The sequence below is a fragment of the Lontra canadensis genome, unplaced genomic scaffold (assembly GCF_010015895.1).
Source record: "Lontra canadensis isolate GAN:19392208 unplaced genomic scaffold, GSC_riverotter_1.0 scaffold32, whole genome shotgun sequence".
Classification (NCBI taxonomy): Eukaryota; Metazoa; Chordata; class Mammalia; order Carnivora; family Mustelidae; genus Lontra; species Lontra canadensis.
The window spans coordinates 7,684,584-7,702,845 of NW_022631026.1; the positions used below are offsets into that span (position 1 = coordinate 7,684,584).

The window sequence follows — 18,262 nt, forward strand, 5'->3', positions numbered from 1 at the left end:
TGGCCCCGCCCCCGACCGCAAAGCCCGTGTCCCCAAGTACGACGAGGAGGACGCACGTCTACGGAGTTGGATCGTTAACGTCGTCACAAGGTTTCATTTCTGAAATGCTTCCTGAGAAAACAAAGCACAGCGCTTGGGGAGTGAAAAAATCCCACAAAACGGTCCATCCTCCCGCGAGGGGGCGCCCGTTTGCCCTCCCGGGATTCAGCCCGTCCCCACGCAGCCCGTGGGAAAGCGGAACCGTCTGGGGGTCCCCCGGCAGCTCGGCACCGCGCGCCCCCAACACAGAAAAGTGCATCAGCAGCGGGCACCGCCCGAGAACCGCGGGCGGAGGGGCCGCCCCGGGGTAGGGCGGACGCGGGGCGGACGCGGGGCGGACGTGGGGCGGGGCCGGGGGCGGGGCGGACGGATGGGGAGGAGCGCACCGGGACCTGGTGGACCCGGGTGGACCGGACCGGGTGGGCCGGGGCGGGGTCGGGCGCACGGCGGACGGCGGGGGCGCGGTGGTGAGGGGCGTCCCCGGGCGGGACCGGGAGCCGAAAAGCGGGCGGAGGCGCGCTCCCTAGACTGGGTGGCCTCGGGGCGTATCTGGGGAGGGGTCGGGGCCAGACGCGGGGCGGGGCGGACGGTCGCGGGGAGGGGTGAGGACCGGACCCGGGCGGGGCGCGGAGATCGGGGCGGGGGCGCGGTCGCCAACAGGGCGGACCTGGGCGGGGCGGCCCCTGGGCGAGGACGCGGGCGCCCAGGGAAGGCGGAAGGACTCGGCGCGCCCCGCGGCCCAGCGCAGAGCAGTTTCCTTACTACGCGCAGCTGCGCCCCAGCCGAGTCCCCAAGTCCCTCAAGTCCGGGCCGGGAGCCCCCAGCCCCGAGGGCGCCATGCGGGAGCAGCTGCTGTTGATCTGCAACTGGAGCACTCTGGGCGTGTGCGCCGCGCTCAAGCTGCCGCAGATCTCCGCGGTGCTGGCGGCGCGCAGCGCTCGGGGCATCAGCCTCCCGAGTTTACTTCTGGAGCTGGCGGGGTAAGGACGGGGCGGCTGCCCTTCCCCCTCGTCTCTGCGGCCTGGAGGGGCCGGGACCCCGGGAGCGCAGCGGGTCTAACAGAGTAGGGCCAGGAAGCGGATCCGAAAGCGCCCGGGCACTGGGCAGATACTTCCCGGGGCCGCTCACCATCCCTGATCAGTTGCGGCTCACCGCGCCCACGGCGCACGCCCATCTTACAGATGCGGACACCATCTGGCGAAATCACCCGTCCGGCAGCCACAGACCGACCGAGCGGCTTTGAGCGAGCCATTTGCACCTGGAGGCTCTGTCATACACATCCTACCCGCCATCACCCCTTTTCTCGGGTCCCGGCTTCTTTGCGTGTAAATGAGGGGCTGAACTATAAATTCTAAGGATCCCCTGGCTTTTAAAAGGTACACGTGACGGGGGAGGAGGCTTCAGAGAATGGAGAGCTCTTTGGAGGGAGAGGAGAAGGACCTGAATCCGGCCACAGCCAGCCGGAGAGGAGCCCGGGCGCTCCGAGGGCGCTCGTGCGTCAGAAGTTCCGAGCGGCCGCCCTGACTCCGTATTTAAAGATGTAAACGCGAAAAGCAGAGTTGTAAACCTCGGTTGGGAAAATTCGAATTGGTGGGAAAGCAGGTACACGAAGCCCGGCACCCCTGGCAAGGCCAGGCCCACCTCATCTCGCTCCTCGCCCGCTGGGGCCCCCCAGTTACCGCCCCGCGACCGTGCGGGCCGGTCCTCGGCGGAAGCACGCCCTGGAGAGGCAGCAGGCGGGTTGACCCCGGGATTGGGGGCTGGATAGAAGCCGGGGGCAAGGGAGGGAGAAAGAGACCTGGGGTGGGGGTGGGAGAAGTGGGGGGTCCTGCCCCGGGCGCGCTCATGTGGGGAGAGGCTTAGTCCAGAAAGAATCGGGCGCTGGCGCGTGTGTGAACGACCCCACAACACTGGGGCCCCCGGCTGCGTAGCCGGGATCGGAGAGGCCCGCACCGCTGCGTCCGTCCTGGGGCTGGGACGTCGGTTGGGACGTCCTGGGGACGTCCTGGGGCTGGGACGACCCCGGAGAGAGGGCGTCGGTTTCTCTAGGTCCCCGACCGGGGAAGGTGAGGCCGGCGCGGTGCGGGTGAGCCGAAGACCGCCGACGCCTCTCGAATGGGTCGGGAGCGTGCGCGCACCTGCAGCTCGGCAGGCGGCCCACAGCGGGGGGCAGTCGCGCTGTCCCACCGCGCGCGGGGGCAGAACTGTCCCTGGGCTGTGCGGTGCGGCCCGCGTGCGGGGCCTGCGGGGATTGCGGCGCAGGGGGCGGCGCGGGCGGTGGGCTTCGTGGAGGCCGACCCCGCGCACGGACCAATGTAAATGGCCGCGGCTGTGACCAGGCCCCTCTCCTCCAAGCCCAGCTGGAAGTGATCCGGGGCTCCCGCCGCTGGATTCCTGGGTTTTATCGCCGGCTCAGGCCACGCTTCCTCCAGAGCCGGGTCTGCGTGCGGACCCTGTGCTTTAAAGACTTTACGGTATTCAGTCCTTAGGACGGCCAAGGGATTAAGCATTGTTTTCTTCCCCAGCCAGCAGGAACCCGAGGCGGAGACGGTGAAGCCCCGGGCCCAAGTTTCCGGGCAGCGGCAGGACCCTAGGGCTCAGCCGGTCCCTGGCTCTCTCCATGCTGATGCCTACCTTCCCCCGCTCTCCACACTCACTGGGTTTTGCTGCTTTCTGGACTCATCCGCCATGTCGTGGGTGGGGGGAAGGGGTGGCAGCACCTTGCCGACTTCCCCCTTTCCTTCCCCAGCCTTCGCTGGTTGGGGCCGCCTGGGCCTGGGCGCTCGGGGCAGTGCCTGCCTGAGGCCTACTAGGGGGAGGGGAGCCGCCAGAATTCCAGCAGAAAGAACCCCGTAGGCATCAGCATCAGCAGGACCCTTTATCTCCTGGGAAGTAGAAGATATAACAGCCTCTTGGAGGACAGGTACCCTCCTTGGATCCTGATCTCAGCAAATTAACTCTGAAAACCCGTGTCTGAAAGAATGGGGACATAAGCCATATCTTAATGATTCCAGAAAATGACATGAAATGTGGGTTGCTGTGAAGCCTGCTCATCACCCTACTGGTCATCCATCCCGCAGGGTCTGCTCCGAGTCTGCTGTGCCTGCGGCTGGCTGGCTGCCCTTGTGCTCTGCAGAGGTGGGTGGGGTAGAGCCGACCCCAGGTCCCCCTCAGAAAGGTGCTGTTCTAGAGGCCCAACAGGAGGCGAGGCCAGGCAGCCCGGAGGGCCAGGAAGAGCCCCTGCTTTTCCCCTGACGCCCAGACGTGACCAATTGCAAAGCCGGACTGCAGGCAGCCCAGCTGTGGGGTCCGTGGGGCGGGCTGCAGGCTGTGAAGGGGACAACGAGGGAGGCCCAGGCCCAGGGAGACGCACGAACTCACGGTGACGCTGGCGGCCCACCTCCCATCCTGTGACCTTACCCCCAGCTCAGCCAAGAACAGTTCGGTTTGCTAAGTTAGAAACAGGATTGGGGCGGGAGGCACAGGCTCGCCAGTCCCCTTCCTCGCTGAGGTCATGAGAGGTTACATTTGGATGAGGGAAGGAGGGAGGCTCTGGCTCACCCGGACAGACGGCCTGGGTGATGGGGCAGGAGGGTCTGAGGGGACAGCATGGGGATTTAGGTTCTGAGAGAACTGACCGGCGCGGGTGTGTGAGCTGGAAGGGCAGGAAGCCCAGGCCTTTCCTCCTGAGAGGGGTCATCTCCTGGGGTCTCTACCTGGGTCCCACCAAGTCCTGGGCCACTTCGAGCTAGAATATTCTTAAGGAACTGGTGGCTGTTCGTCCTGCCTTTCCCCCCGCTGCTCCTCCTATCCAGGGCAGCAGTCTGGAAGGCCACAGGGATCGTCCAAGGAGTTGGTCCTCCTCAGGACTCCTCTCTCCGCTCAGGGCTGCACCCACACGCGCCCAGCCCCTCACGAGCTCTACCTCCTGCCCCCTGGGATGTCCGTCTGAGCCTTCTGGGGAGGCTGCCTGTGCCCTGGAGCTTTGGAGACAGGCCAGCCCGGGAGCCCCATGCTGGCGCACGGCTTGGCCTCCGTGGAAGGGACTTGGCAGAGACCATGCATGTCATGCCCAGAGCCCCGTCGGCCCTGGGCACGTGCTCAAAGCCGTGGCCATTCCATCCTTTGTGTCCCAAATCACCTCCACTTGATATTTGCAGGCTCCAACCTCCAGTTCCAGGGTTTTGTGAGCAAATCTGGGCTCCCCCCAGGGGGAGGGGGTGGCTGGCCAGGCCTCCCCGCCGGGCACTGGGTCAGTGGAGCTCAGGCATGCCCTCTCTCTCCCCAGTTTCCTGGTGTTTCTCCGGTACCAGTGTTACTATGAGTACCCGCTGTTCACCTACCTGGAGTACCCCATTCTCATCGCACAAGGTAACAGGTCCCTGGGACCCCTCCATCCCCTGGTGTCCCCCTCAATGTCCATTCCCCCCCCCCAACATTCCCCCCCCACCTTCTCCTGCCTCACTGGGGACCTTTGTCTTTCAGATGTCCTCCTCCTGCTGTGTGTCTTCCATTTCAATGGGAACGTGAGAGGGGCAGTGCCCTACCTCGGGGCGTATCCTTCCTTCTGCCTTCAGGAATGGGGGTGGGGGGGAAGGGGGTGTTACCTGCTTCCCGTGTATGTCGTTAAGCCAAGTCCTTTCCCAGATACATGTCCTTTTGGTTAAACTAAAAAAGATCCCAAACGCAAGACCCCCTACGAGTGACGATACCTCCCCAGCCCAGAGATAGTCCCAGTGGTCCCGGCCCTCCGGCTGCTCTTCTGAGGCCGGGGTGCCCACGGCACAGTGAGCCCATATGCTTGTGGACTCCCTCCCTGCTGGAAGCGTCTGCCTGGGGCTGCCTGGTCCACCTTTGTTCTTAGGGGAAGGGAGACGTTCCCTCTTCCCTGGAACCGTCCCGAGTCTCTGAAGTCCGAGTAACGGGAATGGCTGTCATTCACATGATACTAACGCACCGGTTGGCGGGCTGGATCCTGCCTGTCCCTGTGCGAGCGGGGTTCTGGAACGTTTGTTCCAAGTGAAAATGATGCCCCAGACATGAGAAGGGATGTGGTGGGGATCTCTCACGTGGCATCGTCTGTGACCCGGGGCCCGGCTTTCATTTCAACGCTCTGTAGAAATTGCGCGTCCCGTCTGTGAGATGAGTCGTGCCCCCGTTTTGTCGCAAGAGTCACAGTCGTGGGAGCACGGAACAAGCTCCGGTTTACGACCTCCTCCGGCCAGCCGCGATGAGCGGGAGGGAGGGTTGCCGTATTAACAGTGAACTCTTCCTTAGCAAAAGCGTCTCCCCAGTATTGTGTGGGACGTGCTTATACGCAAAGACTATTTTTGTCCATCTGAAATTCACATTGAACAGGGTGCCATGTACATTTATTTTTGAAGTCAGGCCACCTGACCCGAAGGTCATTTTGCGGGAAGTCAGGAGTTGCTGTTCCTGCCGCTACTGGTCAGGTTTTGTAAAATGTTACGTAAGATGGATATTTGGAATGAATAGTATAAAGCTGGGCAAAATTCGTATAAGAAATTGAATTAGAGCGTGTTTTTTACAAAGATTTTTATTTTATTTATTTGACAGAGAGAGATCACAAGTAGGCAGAGGCGGGGGCAGGGGTGGGGGGGAAGCAGGCTCTCCGCTGAGCAGAGAGCCCGGTGCTTTAACCCACTGAGCCACCCAGGCGCCCCTAGAGGGTGTTTTAAAAACAAGATTTCATCTGCCTGGATTCCGGAGGCCCTGCTGGTGTGACCAGGTTGGCAGGAATTACTACTCACCTGGGCACTGTGGAACCCTTCGTTTAAATAATGTTGTTAGTAGTAATCATAGCAACCTGGTGGGGTCCCTCTGATGTGCCACCAGGCATTGAGGACACAGATGGGACAAGGAGTGTTAAGACCATGTTGCAGATAAGCAAACTGAGGTTAAAAGAAGGACAGTGACTTGCCCAAGGTCACACCTGAGGCTCCCGGCCATTACCTCTTGTGTTTGCTTCAGCTCGGTCTGACTTGGCTTGTAGCCTCACCGAGCTTGACCGAAATGTGCGGTCATGTCTCCCGTCTCGCAGCATGGCTAATGGGGACTGACACTGGAGTTAGCCAGGAAGGGGGGAAGTCAATGAAGAGAATTTCATGGGACACCTGCAGAACGCGGCTGCCTTACCGTGTCGATCTTCTTTAAATGCTTAACTTTGACATTGCATTGGAGAGGTCTGATGCTCAGGGATTAAGTGGGCACTTAGAATCGTTTGGACCCTAGCAACTGTCCACCAACGCAGGGGGCTCTGGGCCATTCTCTTCCATAATCTGCTTCTGTTCTTTTGAGCCGTTCTTGTCTTTTCCAAATCAGAGAAGTTCTAGCAGTGCGGTTCCCAGGCCCACTTATGGGCCCACCCTCCGTGGTCTTGGCATGAAGGCTCCGGCGCGGGGTCGGGGGGCGTGGCGGGGCACCAGCTAAACCACTGCTGTCTCCCTTAGCACTGGGTAGGTTTGTGGCCTCGTGGTTCATCCTTCCCCTGCAGAAGTGGACCATAGATCTGGCCATGGTAAGTGTTATCGTGCCATTTGAAGACAGAGCGGGTGAAGTTGTCTGTCCCTCCAAGCCACTGGCCCCGCAAAGAACCATGTAGATCAAATGTTTAACCTGCTTATTTTTCAGCTGTACCAAAGGATAACGAACAAAAGCACAGTCCCATCCAAACGTTAAAAGACCTGATTCTCAGATGTTTGGCCACATTTTTTACTTCCTTTTTTGGGTGGTCCATAGGGAACCGGGCTGGGAGGTAGTTAACAGTGGTAGATGAAGGACCAGACATAAGTTAAAGAGCTTCTGATCAGGTCTATAATTGCATATTGGCCACAAACACATTATTTTTCTAACCTTGCCCTCCCCTGTCCCCTGCAACATTTTTGTCCTCCTTAGAAAAGGGTTAGCTCTGTACTTTTTTCCTTCTCTGGTTAAGGGCCCAAAATTCTCATTGTGTGAGAATAGAGTTCTGAGGGTGGGTCAGGACCCATCTGCCCCCAGATCTTCTCTCCAGAGTGACTGGAGTGTACTTCTCCACCCAAGGGGAAAGGGAGCAGAGTTGGTGGTCACCAGCGTCTGCCTGCCACTCCCAGATCCGTGAACTTCACCCCTACCCCCACGTCTTGTCTGTGACCTTTGCTCAGAAAGCACACTTGACTCCCTATTACATTTCAACCTCTTGACACATGGGAGCAAATAGGTGGGGTTGCTGTATTAATAATGAAGAATTTTTTATATAAATATATCCCAAATATTGCACAAGACATACTCACGCTAAAAATGATTTGCTGTTGATTTGAAATTCAAATTTACCTGGGTGTCCTGTATTTTTATTTGCTAAATCTGTGCGGGCCTTGGCGAAGCTCCCCAAGAGAACTACTTCACGATTCTGGAGATGGTTTTTCTCCTGGAAGACGGAGGAGCGGTGGCATATCCAGCCGACACTGTCAGACTGTCTGTGCAGCGCTGGCCTTGCCCCTGGCATGAGTGAACGGGGCCCTACCTTCCTTCCCGCCAGTGGGCCCTCCATGCTCTCGTCCTGATCCCCACCCCCTCCCCCGCAGCCCCCCGCCGGCCTGCACTGCCCTGTGCCCTGGCCGGCTCTCTCCGACGCAGTCTTCCCACCTGGGGTCCGTCCTCGGAGCCGTCTGTGCCCAGCTCCCTGCAAGACCTCTCTTTGGCTCTGGGCGCAGGCCCTGGCTCTTCTCCGCTAGAGCACTCCATGCCCATCACTTCCCCACAGTCCTCCCGTGTCCTAGGGACCCCCTCGCTCCTCTGCCCTCCCCATCACCTGTGCAGAACCGCGTTGCTGTTGAGGATTTGGTCATTCAGCAAGAGCTCATGGAGTGCCAGCACCATGTTGGGTGCGGGGGGCCGATCAGAAGCCACACGTGTGCTCTGGTCAAGGACACCAGCCACTGTCATTCGTTCCTCCTCTTGGCATCTCTGGGGCGTTTGCTGCCCCCGTCAGCGTTCACTTTGAATCACTTTGCTCACTTGGCTTCAGGGCGACCCTCTGCCTGCTCCTTCTGCCCGCTTCTGCCTGTCCTTCCTCTTCCCTCTGTCTGCATCCCACAGCCCATCAGCAAAGCCCACCAGCCCCACGGTCATGGATCCAGTCAGACCGCTCCTGTCCCTGCTTCTGCCCCCAGTTCCTGCCTCCCTGGTGCAGACAAGGCTGTGGTCATGGCCTGTGGGCCCCGTCCCAGCCTCCGCCTCGCTCCCTCTGGTCTGCACTCCGCCTGGCAGCTGCAGCGGGTCTCTGGGCCAAGGTGAAGGCGGGCAAACCCCAGGGTTGGGCCCTGCTCGCCGTGGAGGGTGCTCTCTGACCTCGCGGGCCAGCAGAGGGTCCCCTGGACTACGTGGACATGAGAGTGGATGTGCTCGGCCTGCTGTTTTGAGTTCATGAGTCCGTTCAAAGCAGCCGGCCTCTAAGACCCCGTGTCTGTGTGTCTGTCTGGCCTCTAATTGCATTGGCAGGTGGCTGGAGAAGCCGCTGTGCCTACGGCCCGTCCGTTGCCCACCGAGCGGTGGAACTGGGCGTGTTATAAACAAGCCTCTGGCTGGGTCTCTTGTTCCCTTCCCCCGGGCTTTGTCCTTGTGCCAACTGGCTGTCGCCTGCCCTGATGATGTGGCTTCAGAAGCCCTTGTGGTATCTGGTGCTCTTGCTTTTTTAACCGAGGACTCTGCCTTTCTCATGTTTGACTTGCAAACAGAATCTGAGTACCCTCATCAGCTCGGCCAGCAAGTTTGCCCAGCTGCAGTACCTGTGGAAGACCGGGGACGCGGGAGCTGTGAGCGCCCTCACCTGGAGCCTCGCTTCCTACACCTGCGCCAGTAAGAGCGGGACGCGGGGGGAGGGGCGGCATCCGGCGGCTGAAGTTTATGACCTTGATGTCCACCTGGCACCGTCCCACAAGCTTTAATCCTTTGCACATAGCTGTTCACACAGAACCTCCAAGTAGACATTGAATGACCCTGATGTCACGCAGACCATCTTCCGTTCTCTGCAAGATCCATATTCCAGCTGCTAAAAAATAAGTAAAAGCCCACCTTTCTCCAAAAATCTGGCCTAGTATCTGCCATCCTCTCTTATTCTTTGAAAAGCATCAAGAGGTTGATTAGGTTGAATCCACTAACTCGTTTTATAAACACGAATCTTTATGACGTAACCGATTACAGAGCTGAAAGCCACACGCTGACTTGAGAAGGAATATAATTTGCCGCGGTGTTTTTCTGGAGCCGTGTCGCTGGGTCTCAGGTTCGGAATTTCCACTGTTCCTGCAGGTTCTTGCAGGAACTACCTAAAACACATATACACTATTTTAGGTAGAAACATATTTTAAATTCAAAGCTATCACATTAACTAGGCTTACTACTTTCAGATCTTTGAATTCTACTTTGTACTCCTGTGTCCTGAAGGACCGATGTCTCCATTAAGGGTTGATGGAAAGGGTCTTCATTTTTAAAATGAAGGCTTCTTGAGTTTTATTTTCCCCTTTAAAATGTTGAAGTGCTTTGACGTGTTGAAGTATATGTATGGTTTCTGGAATTGCTAATTAGGTATATTACTTATTAGCTCCCTAATTTTACCTGGAGGAATTATCTCGAAGTGCAAATTGATACTGCTGAATGTTTTCTTTTACAGCAAGAATAATAACAACTTTAATGACCACCGGTGACCTTACAAGTGAGTATCCACTTTTTTGAACTGTGTGCCCTTTGTGCCTGCTTCATTTGTAAACTGTCTAGGGTTTCACGGATCAGCTTGCTCCCCTGTACGGGGAGAGGCCAGCAAGTTTCCTCCTGGGCGTCAGCCCCCACTTCCGGGACTGAGCGTCTGCGTCCTGTAGGGCCTGGGATAGAACGTGCAGCACAAGGTCGTAGAGTCCTACCCTTGTGGAACCTCCGCCCCAGCAGCGGATGGAGAGGGACAGTGATGCCAACACGACTAATGACCGAAGGATGCTGGGAAATGTGTTGTAGAAGAGTAGGACGGGATGAGCACCTAAAGGGGGAATCTGACCGAGCTGGAGGGGCCTGGAGCGGCAAATTTGGAAGAGTGAGATCGGGAGAAGGGGAGGAGACCGTGACGGAGTGGCCTGCGCGAGGGTGGTGAGCAGGGGACACATGGCTTAGCCACGGAGAGCGAATGGGAGCTCTGGGGTGAGTGTGAAGACAGGGTCTACCGAGCTGACAATCATTTGATCCCTACATCCTTGTTGTTTTTTTAAAGGGGGAAATACTTGGATTGACATTAAAAGAATTTAATGATTCCTTGGTCTGTTTTCCACTCCCAAGTTGAGCATACGTATTTTTGGGAAATGATCAAAACAAACGGTGTCGCCTGTTGTAGGACTAGAAACAGGTCCCTGGCACACAGACCGTTTAAACAAGCATCATCAGTGTTATTTGAGAAATATTGCTGCGGAGCGGTGGGGCATAGGTGTGTCCCTTCGCGGAGGCTGTATCTGCGGCTCAGACACCGTCTGCCAGTTCTGAGAGACACGTTGAAGTATTCTGGCCAAATGATGAACTTGGGTCTGATGGGAGAAGGGAAAGACGGGTCTCCGTCCTCTCCGAGGACCCGAAGCGGTCTCCGTATGCGTAGAAGAGTCAGACTGTAATTAACGAGCAGAACAGACCCACATATTAAGAGTCTGGAAGATGGAGAACGTTCTAGTTGCAGTTTGCTTCATATTTAAAGTGGCGGCTGTTCCTGAATGTGATCAGTGTATCTGGGGATAATCACTGAAAGCCGGTCTAGCTGACATCCCACGGATGTTTACAACCACAAAGACATTAAATCTGATAAATCTTATGCATCAGGAGAGTTTTCATCAAGTCACTTATGGCAAAGGTTTCTGCCCCCCAGAAGTATTTAGAACCGAAGTTGTTCAGTACCTCTCGTGATGTAGTTTCAGATTTCTTTGGACGGGCTGAGCAGCGGCTAAGTTCCCACTTGGAGCAGGAAGTGCTTTTGTTTTAGGACGTGAGAACAGTACTTGTTAATACATACCTTTCTTCCTGGTGGATTTCAGTTCTCGTGCGGTTTGTGATCATGCTTGCTTTGAACCTGTGGGTGACAGCCACGGTGCTCCGCTACAGGACGGCGGCCGTGAAGGCTGAATGATGGATGCGTAGCTCCTACCAAAGTGGATTCCTGACAACTGACCCAAGGGCAGAACCAGCGCACGCCTGATTCAAGGTCTTCTGTAAGTTTAGTCAGTTGTTTCTGAAACTCTGAAGCCAGAGGTGTTTTAGACATGAGCCCTTTAGACACTTGTTTAGAAATGTGGATTCCCGCCTTCTCCTCGGCATCAGGAGCTGGAGGGAGGCAGGGCTCCGACACCTGCAGGCTGAGCAGCGCCACGGTTCAGTTCTCTCCAAAGAGCTAACGACATCGGGTTTTCAGCTTTTGGAATCTTGTAAGGAATAAATCCTCTCCATGGCACACATGATTATGAATGGAGTAGGATTTTTCTCAGTCAGTCATGGAAGTGTTGTACATTACTAAGGTTCACTTTCTGGGACTGTTTAATTATCATATAGATTTAACAGGCTGGCCTTACTGTATCAGAATACATATGTACCTCCTTAGGCTATGGTAAGGGTATCGAGGGAAGCAAAAATTGGCTTGAGTTCCAATACCAAAGTTAGTCCTTTAATTTTCATTTGGTGCCTTTAAGTAATTCCTTAAGGAAAGGTACTGTTAGCTGCAATCTTTGCTTAGGATGAGGCAGTCCCAGTGAACTTTTCTGATTCAAGCGTAATGCTGCCACTTTTAAAAGGGTCACGCCTTTAGAAAAAAAACACATCTTGTCCATTAATACCTACAGTAAAAGGGTATTGCTGGGTTCTGGCAAGTACTTATGGACTTCATTCTGTCATAATCTAAACATGATGTCAAGATTACTGGACATTGCATTTTACTATAAAAGTTTATAAACGTTAAGATTTAAAAACTCTTTCCTTTTATAATGAATGGCATAGTAAGTCGGTGATGCTTAATTAGAAAATGTTTTAGTTTCCTATGTAAAACAAACTTTTATTTTCTGAACTTTGCTGAGGCTTAAAACTGTCAGGTTTTTAATGTGATTAGTTTTAAGTTACATAAAATGCTGTTTTAAAAATATAAACTGTGATGTTTTAGAACTATTGCTTGGAAACAGTAGGAAGAGAAACGTGGTATACAAAGATAAATAATAAATCATTCATTCTGTACCTTTTACAATCATAGTTGTCCTCTTTTTTTTCAGAAGATTTCTTTGAGGGAGAGCAAGCGCGCACATAGGTGGAGGGGCAGAGGGAGAGGGAGAGGAATCCCAGCAGATTCCCTGCTTAGCATGGAGCCTGACTCAGGGCTTGACCTCACGACTCTGAGGTCATGACCTGAGCCAAAATCAGGAGTCAGAGGCTCAACCCACTGAGCCACCCAGTCTCCCCATGTTAAAGTAAGCTGTATTCCAACATGGGGCTCAAACTCATGATTCTGAGATTGAGTCACACGCTCTACTATCTGAGCCAGCCAGGTGCCCCTCACAGTTGTCATTTAAAAAAAAATCCAAGTGAATCTTTTTCTCATATGCAATTACAATCTAACCATAGTATAATACAAATTATATGATTTTTGAGTCCAACAAATACTTAATTTAAATATACTTTTTAGGGGCACCTGGGTGGCTAGTGGGTTAAAGCCTCTGCCTTCGGCTCAGGTCATGATCTTAGGGTCCTGGGATTGAGCCCCGCATCAGGCTCTCTGCTCAGCAGGGAGCCTGCTTCCTCCTCTCTCTCTGCCTGCCTCTCTGCCTACTTGGGATCTCTGTCTGTCAAATAAATAAATCAAATCTTTAAATATATATATATATATATATATTTATATAATATATAAATTTATATTTATATATATTATATAAATGTATATATATTTATTTTTTACACACACACACACACACACACACATATATACTTTTTAATTAGAACTTTCTCATCTCTTAAACCTTCTCCCTTAAGAACATACTATCTTAGGTGAAGAGTTCCCATTTTTCCTTTGCAGAAGAAAAGGGAACAAATATTTGAACTATTCCAGATATCCTACATCATCATACTTAACTCTACAACAATCCTATAATAAAACAGTCTCAATTTTACAAAAGATGAGAACACTGAAGCCCAGGGGGTATAACCTGTCCCAGATCTGGTAGCCAGTAAGTGTTCTAAATAAGAACCCACTGATTACCAAAGAAATGCCTCCTCGAAAAACACCTCTTAGCACACTGGTTCTGACCAAACAGGCACCCTATGTCTTTTCCTTATCCTGGACACTGAAGTAGATGGTTAGATTTGCATGTCCCTTAAAATACCTAAATCAAGTCAGCAACAGACTCCTTGTTGAAATCCTATTTCGTATTTCTCCGTGGGCTAAATGACAGGGTGGAACATTCACAAGTCTGTAACCTTGGTTATGATTTGTTTTGCTATACCCATCAAGTGAGGAAGACAAAATTTTAGGGGATAAATTTTAGGAGGGTGCAGCATTCCGGGACTATTCACAGGAAGAGTATGAAAATGCTTATGTCTTAATTTCTTTTATTTAATTTTTTAATAAAAAAAGCAGGCATAAAATACAATTACATTACTACAAAGATGCAACAAATTTTTTTTTAAAAATCGGGTACGATTTTTGTTCAACGGGGACAGCTGATCAAATAGCTATGATTATCTAAACCATGCAGTTCATAACTTATTACAATTCCAAACAGAACTCATTATTATGGGGAAGGGAATCGAGGACAGGCCCCCAAGCATAAGATCCGGCACTGTCACACAGTGCCTGTTTTCAAAGTGCTTTATGAATCAACTATGGTTATCTTCACGCCAGAGGGAAACTGCAGCCTTCTTCCAGGGGAGAAGTCATGAGTCAGTAGCAGTGTCGACACAGACTGAGAAACTCAGAAGTGACTTGCTCTCATAGAATATTAAACATGTTATTTAAAGCATGTTTCAATAAGGTAATAGAGTGTCTAAGTTTCTCTATTCTACCATGAAAATCCTGTAAGAATAGATTAACAACAGCAGCAAAACTTCTTAAATTGTGGTTTGGCAACCTAGAGTATCTTTTTGAGGATCTACAGTTAAACTGATCCACAAGATATCCTTCTTCAGAGCCAGATTTGTGACTCTAGCCTAGGTTAGTTTTAAAAACACTAACCTTATTTTAGATTTCTTGGTATCCTTTAGTTAGCTAAAGGCATTTAAAAATTTCAGATAGATTTTTTTTTAAATCTTGCTTCTAGATAGCATATTTTAATACTTTTCAAAAATTCACTATACATTAATTTTTAACAGTAATACCGGCACCAGTTTTCCTTCTACTTCTGTTTCGCTATCCCCACTAAACAAAAGTAAAAAAATCCAACTAAAAAAATCCCAGTATTCACTACTTCTTAGTTATCAATCGGAGGTATTTATGGCTCTAGGAGAAATCAGGTGTGAAGAAGCAAGCAAGTGTTGGTCTTTATCTGGGAACCTTTGGAACCTCAAGAAAAAGAGAAGGTGGCACAAAATCAGGTTGTTAAACCAAGTTAATATTATATTTAATGAGTGTTGGGAAGAAAACATTTGGATGGATGTATGCATTCATGTATGTACATGAAACCAGCAACAGGGTAAAAAGCAAATTCTTACCCAAGGTCAGAATTTTTATTAGGCGCATTTCCATTAGCTGGAGAAACAACCTTATAAACCCTTGTGTTAAACCATATAATGTGAAGAATCTCCATGGGAGAGATTTTTTTCACCTCCTAGAATACCTTTTTTTCCCCCAAAAAACTTCACATTAGTTTTCCTTGTAGAGTTGCATCACACCATGATTCTCCATATTCTCTAATATATACAGCATTCAAAATTTAACTTTTGCCATTTTTACTCAAATATTTCAATTACTCATGTGTAAACTTCAAATTATTTCACCTTAATAAAGTTTATTAAAAATATATATATATATATACTCTCCAATTCAGAATAATATGATAGAACCTCCCATAGTGTAACAAAATCTTTATATAAAATATTAATTCAGTCTCCTTTTAACAAGTCTAATGAATGGAAATATTTATTCTATATAAATTTTATATATTTTTCATTTTAAAATCTTACTTAAAAAAAAAAAAAAAGCTGTGCCCCCAAACCAGAACTGCAGAACATCCCTGTGAGGGAAATGGCATGCGTCTCTGGTCTTAGCACAGACAGCATGGAAGAGTGCAGGCAGGATAATGACAGAATAACAAGTTTCAGTTTTAGTACATCAGTAGGCCAAAGGCCACTCTTCAGTTTCCACAACAGTATCTATATTTTGGGGGTCTAACTCTTTAAACATTTCTACACTGATCCCAGAGGGAATCAATGAAAAGTGTCTACTTCCTTCATTGGTTTATTAGATGACATATTTCAGTATCACACCAAACCCTGTGTATGTGTGTGTATATAAAGAGACCGATAAAAGACTACATAATTTTTTTCAGCTTGATGTTTAACATTAATGCATACTGTAGCAGTATAAAACACATTTTTCTGGGATAATGAGAAATCTAGCAGAAATGGTCCTGCATAACCTATCAACTTTAACATCCTTTAAAAAAATAAAAATCAGGAGCCTCTGAGGCTACTTCTTCCCATCACCAGTTTTCTTAACCCAATCCTGAAATATTGCCATTACACAGTTATGTGTTTGAGGGATCACATTTAAATATTTAAAATATATCTACAGTATGTCTTAGTTTTCTTTATATTTGAGATAATCTTAGAATCTTGAGTGTGAAAATGTAAAAACAGTCACAAATGTCTCTACTGGAAATAAAAACACATCTAGGGTAGCCAGCAAATTCAAAGCAAAGAAAACAATTCATAGCCACACACTAATACTGAGGTCTGTATGAAGACTGGGATGAATTAATAGATATACATAAAAGATATATTAGTTCCAAGAGTATCCATTATTGTTTCTACCACCAATACTTTAAAAAAAAATCTGTTATACAATCAAAATAGGCTGACATTGATAACTATTACATGTAAAAATAGTGCACTCTTTTTTCTTTTGCAACACGAATTTGCATCCTAAGAGCTGGTAAACACTTTTTTCAAAATACAGAAAAGGGTGAGACTTAAAAAAAAATTAAATTAAGGCATTCAAAATGGGAAAAGTTGCCTATCATGAAGCATTAGGAAATTGATACAATTAACGTCAAACTGCCTGTTACAGTAACTGCTTAAACATGAACATGCAGCTTCTAAGGGGTATACACAGATAAGTGATACAAACTCCAACATTATGGCTTTATACAAGTGCATAGTTGCAACTGTAGGAAGTTATGATATCTGATTTATGTGTATAAAAAATAAAATGGGGCATTTGAAGAACACTCTTGCAGTATTACAGTACTATGTATATCTGTGTGTGTGTGTACATATACACGTACAGAGACACACACATATATATGCACACACACAGTCTAATGGTCACTTCTTAAAAGATGCAGTCTCTATCACTGTAGCGGAATCCATTCCCAGACTCTTCTGGTAAATGTGCTGGTGAAATCTCTCTGCTGATGCTGAAAAGATGATTTCTTTCAACTTTAACTCTTCTCAATCCTTTTGTGCAATGTAGTGTGAGTGACTGCCAAGAGAGCGTTATGGAACAAGTTTGGAAGAGTTGTATATAATATTCTTATTCTATTAACCAATCATTGTTGGTTCAACTTGCTGCTCCAAAGGAGCCCAGAAAATCTCCAAGATTTATAACTTATATTGTAGGAATAAAGGGAAATATATATGTATATGTATGTATGTATGTGTATATGTGAGTATCAGTCTCTCAGGAAAATATAGCTTTTTAAGAAATTTTGGGCCATCATATGTCAGTCTTGTTTTAACTGGAAGAATATGATCTCCTTGAATAATGACTGCATTCATAGAAGGCAGCTAGCTAGAAAAAAGAAAGGAAAAACAAAGTTAGTTGACACAGTAAAATAATTTAAGAGATTGTTAAATTCTTTGAAAAAGCATTCCATTTATATAATTAAACTATGTAGTCTTCCAACTCCTACATTTTTAACACCTAAATCATGCATAAACCTATTTACTATATTACTTTTCTAATTTTCAGGTACATGCAATTATATTCTTATATTTTCCTATATTTTCTACAAACATGACCACACAAGTTTTAATAAGGTTAACTGGCTCTTAGGGTTAGATAATACATTCCTGAGTAACTCAAGTGCATGTAAGTCTGACTTGGAAATTAACTAGCTGCCTCATGGAGCTCAAAGAACAGTGGACTTATGGACCAGGTTCTACTTGACTATTAGACTCTTAGCCACATTTAAAAAAATCTATAAGATGGAAACAAACACACTGTTGTAGTAAAAATGGTCTATAAATCTTGGTTATAAATACCTCCCAATAATACATGATTTAAGTTTATTTTTGCAATATGCTTACTTAGGTTAAGATAGACATTACTTCTTTTAAATCCATTTTGTATAAAAGGTTTGACCATGAGGTTCGATTTTCCTTCAGATCTCCTTTAGTCACGGTTAACCAGAGTATTTATGTATTTTACAAGCACAAGAACTTTCACAGCACATCAGCAGCATTCTTCAGCAAGAGTAACATCAACTTGTCGGAAAGCAAACATCTCACGGCATCACAAAGAAAAGCCAAATCAAAAACAGTATTTCACAGCACTTATTAGACTTACAAAGTGTTTTTATGGTTTCAATTCTTGCACGTTAGAGAGAAGGAAGGAGGAGGGAAGGAGAGAGGGATAGAGGGAGGAAGGAATCCCATGCTATGTTCACAAACTAATACAGTTGTAGGAACTTGAAAACATTGTAAATTTTACTTCTCTGAATATGCTTCTTTGGAATGAACAAAAAGTACCAGAATTAGCTTCTTTTGTTATTTGTACATGTTTCATTCCTAAGATTAAAAATTGTAATTCCAATTGTATTGAAAATATATAGCCAATAAAGATTCTGAACATAGCATTTCACTTTTACAACTTAAAATGAAAATTTCAGTTAGAAACTTTTCTGAAAACTACTTTTCAAATACATACTATTAAAAACAACTTAACAAAATTTCAAGACTAATCAAAAACAGTGAAAACCCAAGTGTAAATCACATGCACTACTTGGAA

The 18,262-nt window shown here is 48.8% G+C and overlaps 2 protein-coding genes across 9 annotated transcripts in view; one reads left to right on the plus strand and one right to left on the minus strand.

Moving 5' to 3' along the window:
* Positions 1-723: 723 nt before the first annotated feature.
* SLC66A3 (solute carrier family 66 member 3) lies at positions 724-12,198 on the plus strand. Of its 4 annotated transcripts, XM_032866858.1 has the most exons (7): positions 736-1,019; positions 4,328-4,410; positions 4,525-4,594; positions 6,520-6,577; positions 8,775-8,895; positions 9,707-9,748; positions 11,100-12,198. In XM_032866858.1, the coding sequence occupies exons 1-7, from the start codon at positions 877-879 to the stop codon at positions 11,189-11,191; spliced, it is 609 nt and encodes a 202-aa protein (XP_032722749.1). In that variant the 5' UTR covers positions 736-876; the 3' UTR covers positions 11,192-12,198. The 4 variants fall into 4 exon arrangements, with proteins under 4 accessions (XP_032722752.1, XP_032722751.1, XP_032722750.1 ...); XM_032866861.1 differs by lacking the exons at positions 9,707-9,748; positions 11,100-12,198 and adding an exon at positions 6,691-6,734 and having other exon boundaries at positions 724-1,019; positions 8,775-8,842; XM_032866860.1 differs by lacking the exons at positions 9,707-9,748; positions 11,100-12,198 and adding an exon at positions 9,234-9,511 and having other exon boundaries at positions 729-1,019.
* Positions 12,199-13,630: 1,432 nt separating this feature from the next.
* ROCK2 (Rho associated coiled-coil containing protein kinase 2) overlaps positions 13,631-18,262 on the minus strand; it is a 140,247-nt gene continuing 135,615 nt past the window's right edge. For all 5 annotated transcript variants that reach the window (XM_032866852.1, XM_032866851.1, XM_032866855.1 and 2 more), the window contains one exon: positions 13,631-17,044. Coding sequence is in view for 1 of the 5 variants with exons in the window: in XM_032866854.1 (XP_032722745.1) it covers positions 17,041-17,044 (4 nt within the window). In the remaining 4 variants the exon portion in view is untranslated. The remainder of the gene's footprint in view (positions 17,045-18,262) is intronic.

What these genes read in the sequence shown, in the direction of transcription:
- SLC66A3 (XM_032866858.1), top strand. Translation starts at nt 877, where the DNA reads ATGCGGGAGCAGCTGCTGTTGATCTGCAACTGGAGCACTCTGGGCGTG. An exon ending in CCCCATTCTCATCGCACAAG is followed by an intron (nt 4,411 to 4,524) that starts GTAACAGGTCCC and finishes TTTGTCTTTCAG; the next exon opens with ATGTCCTCCTCCTGCTGTGT. An exon ending in GCAGTGCCCTACCTCGGGGC is followed by an intron (nt 4,595 to 6,519) that starts GTATCCTTCCTT and finishes AGCACTGGGTAG; the next exon opens with GTTTGTGGCCTCGTGGTTCA.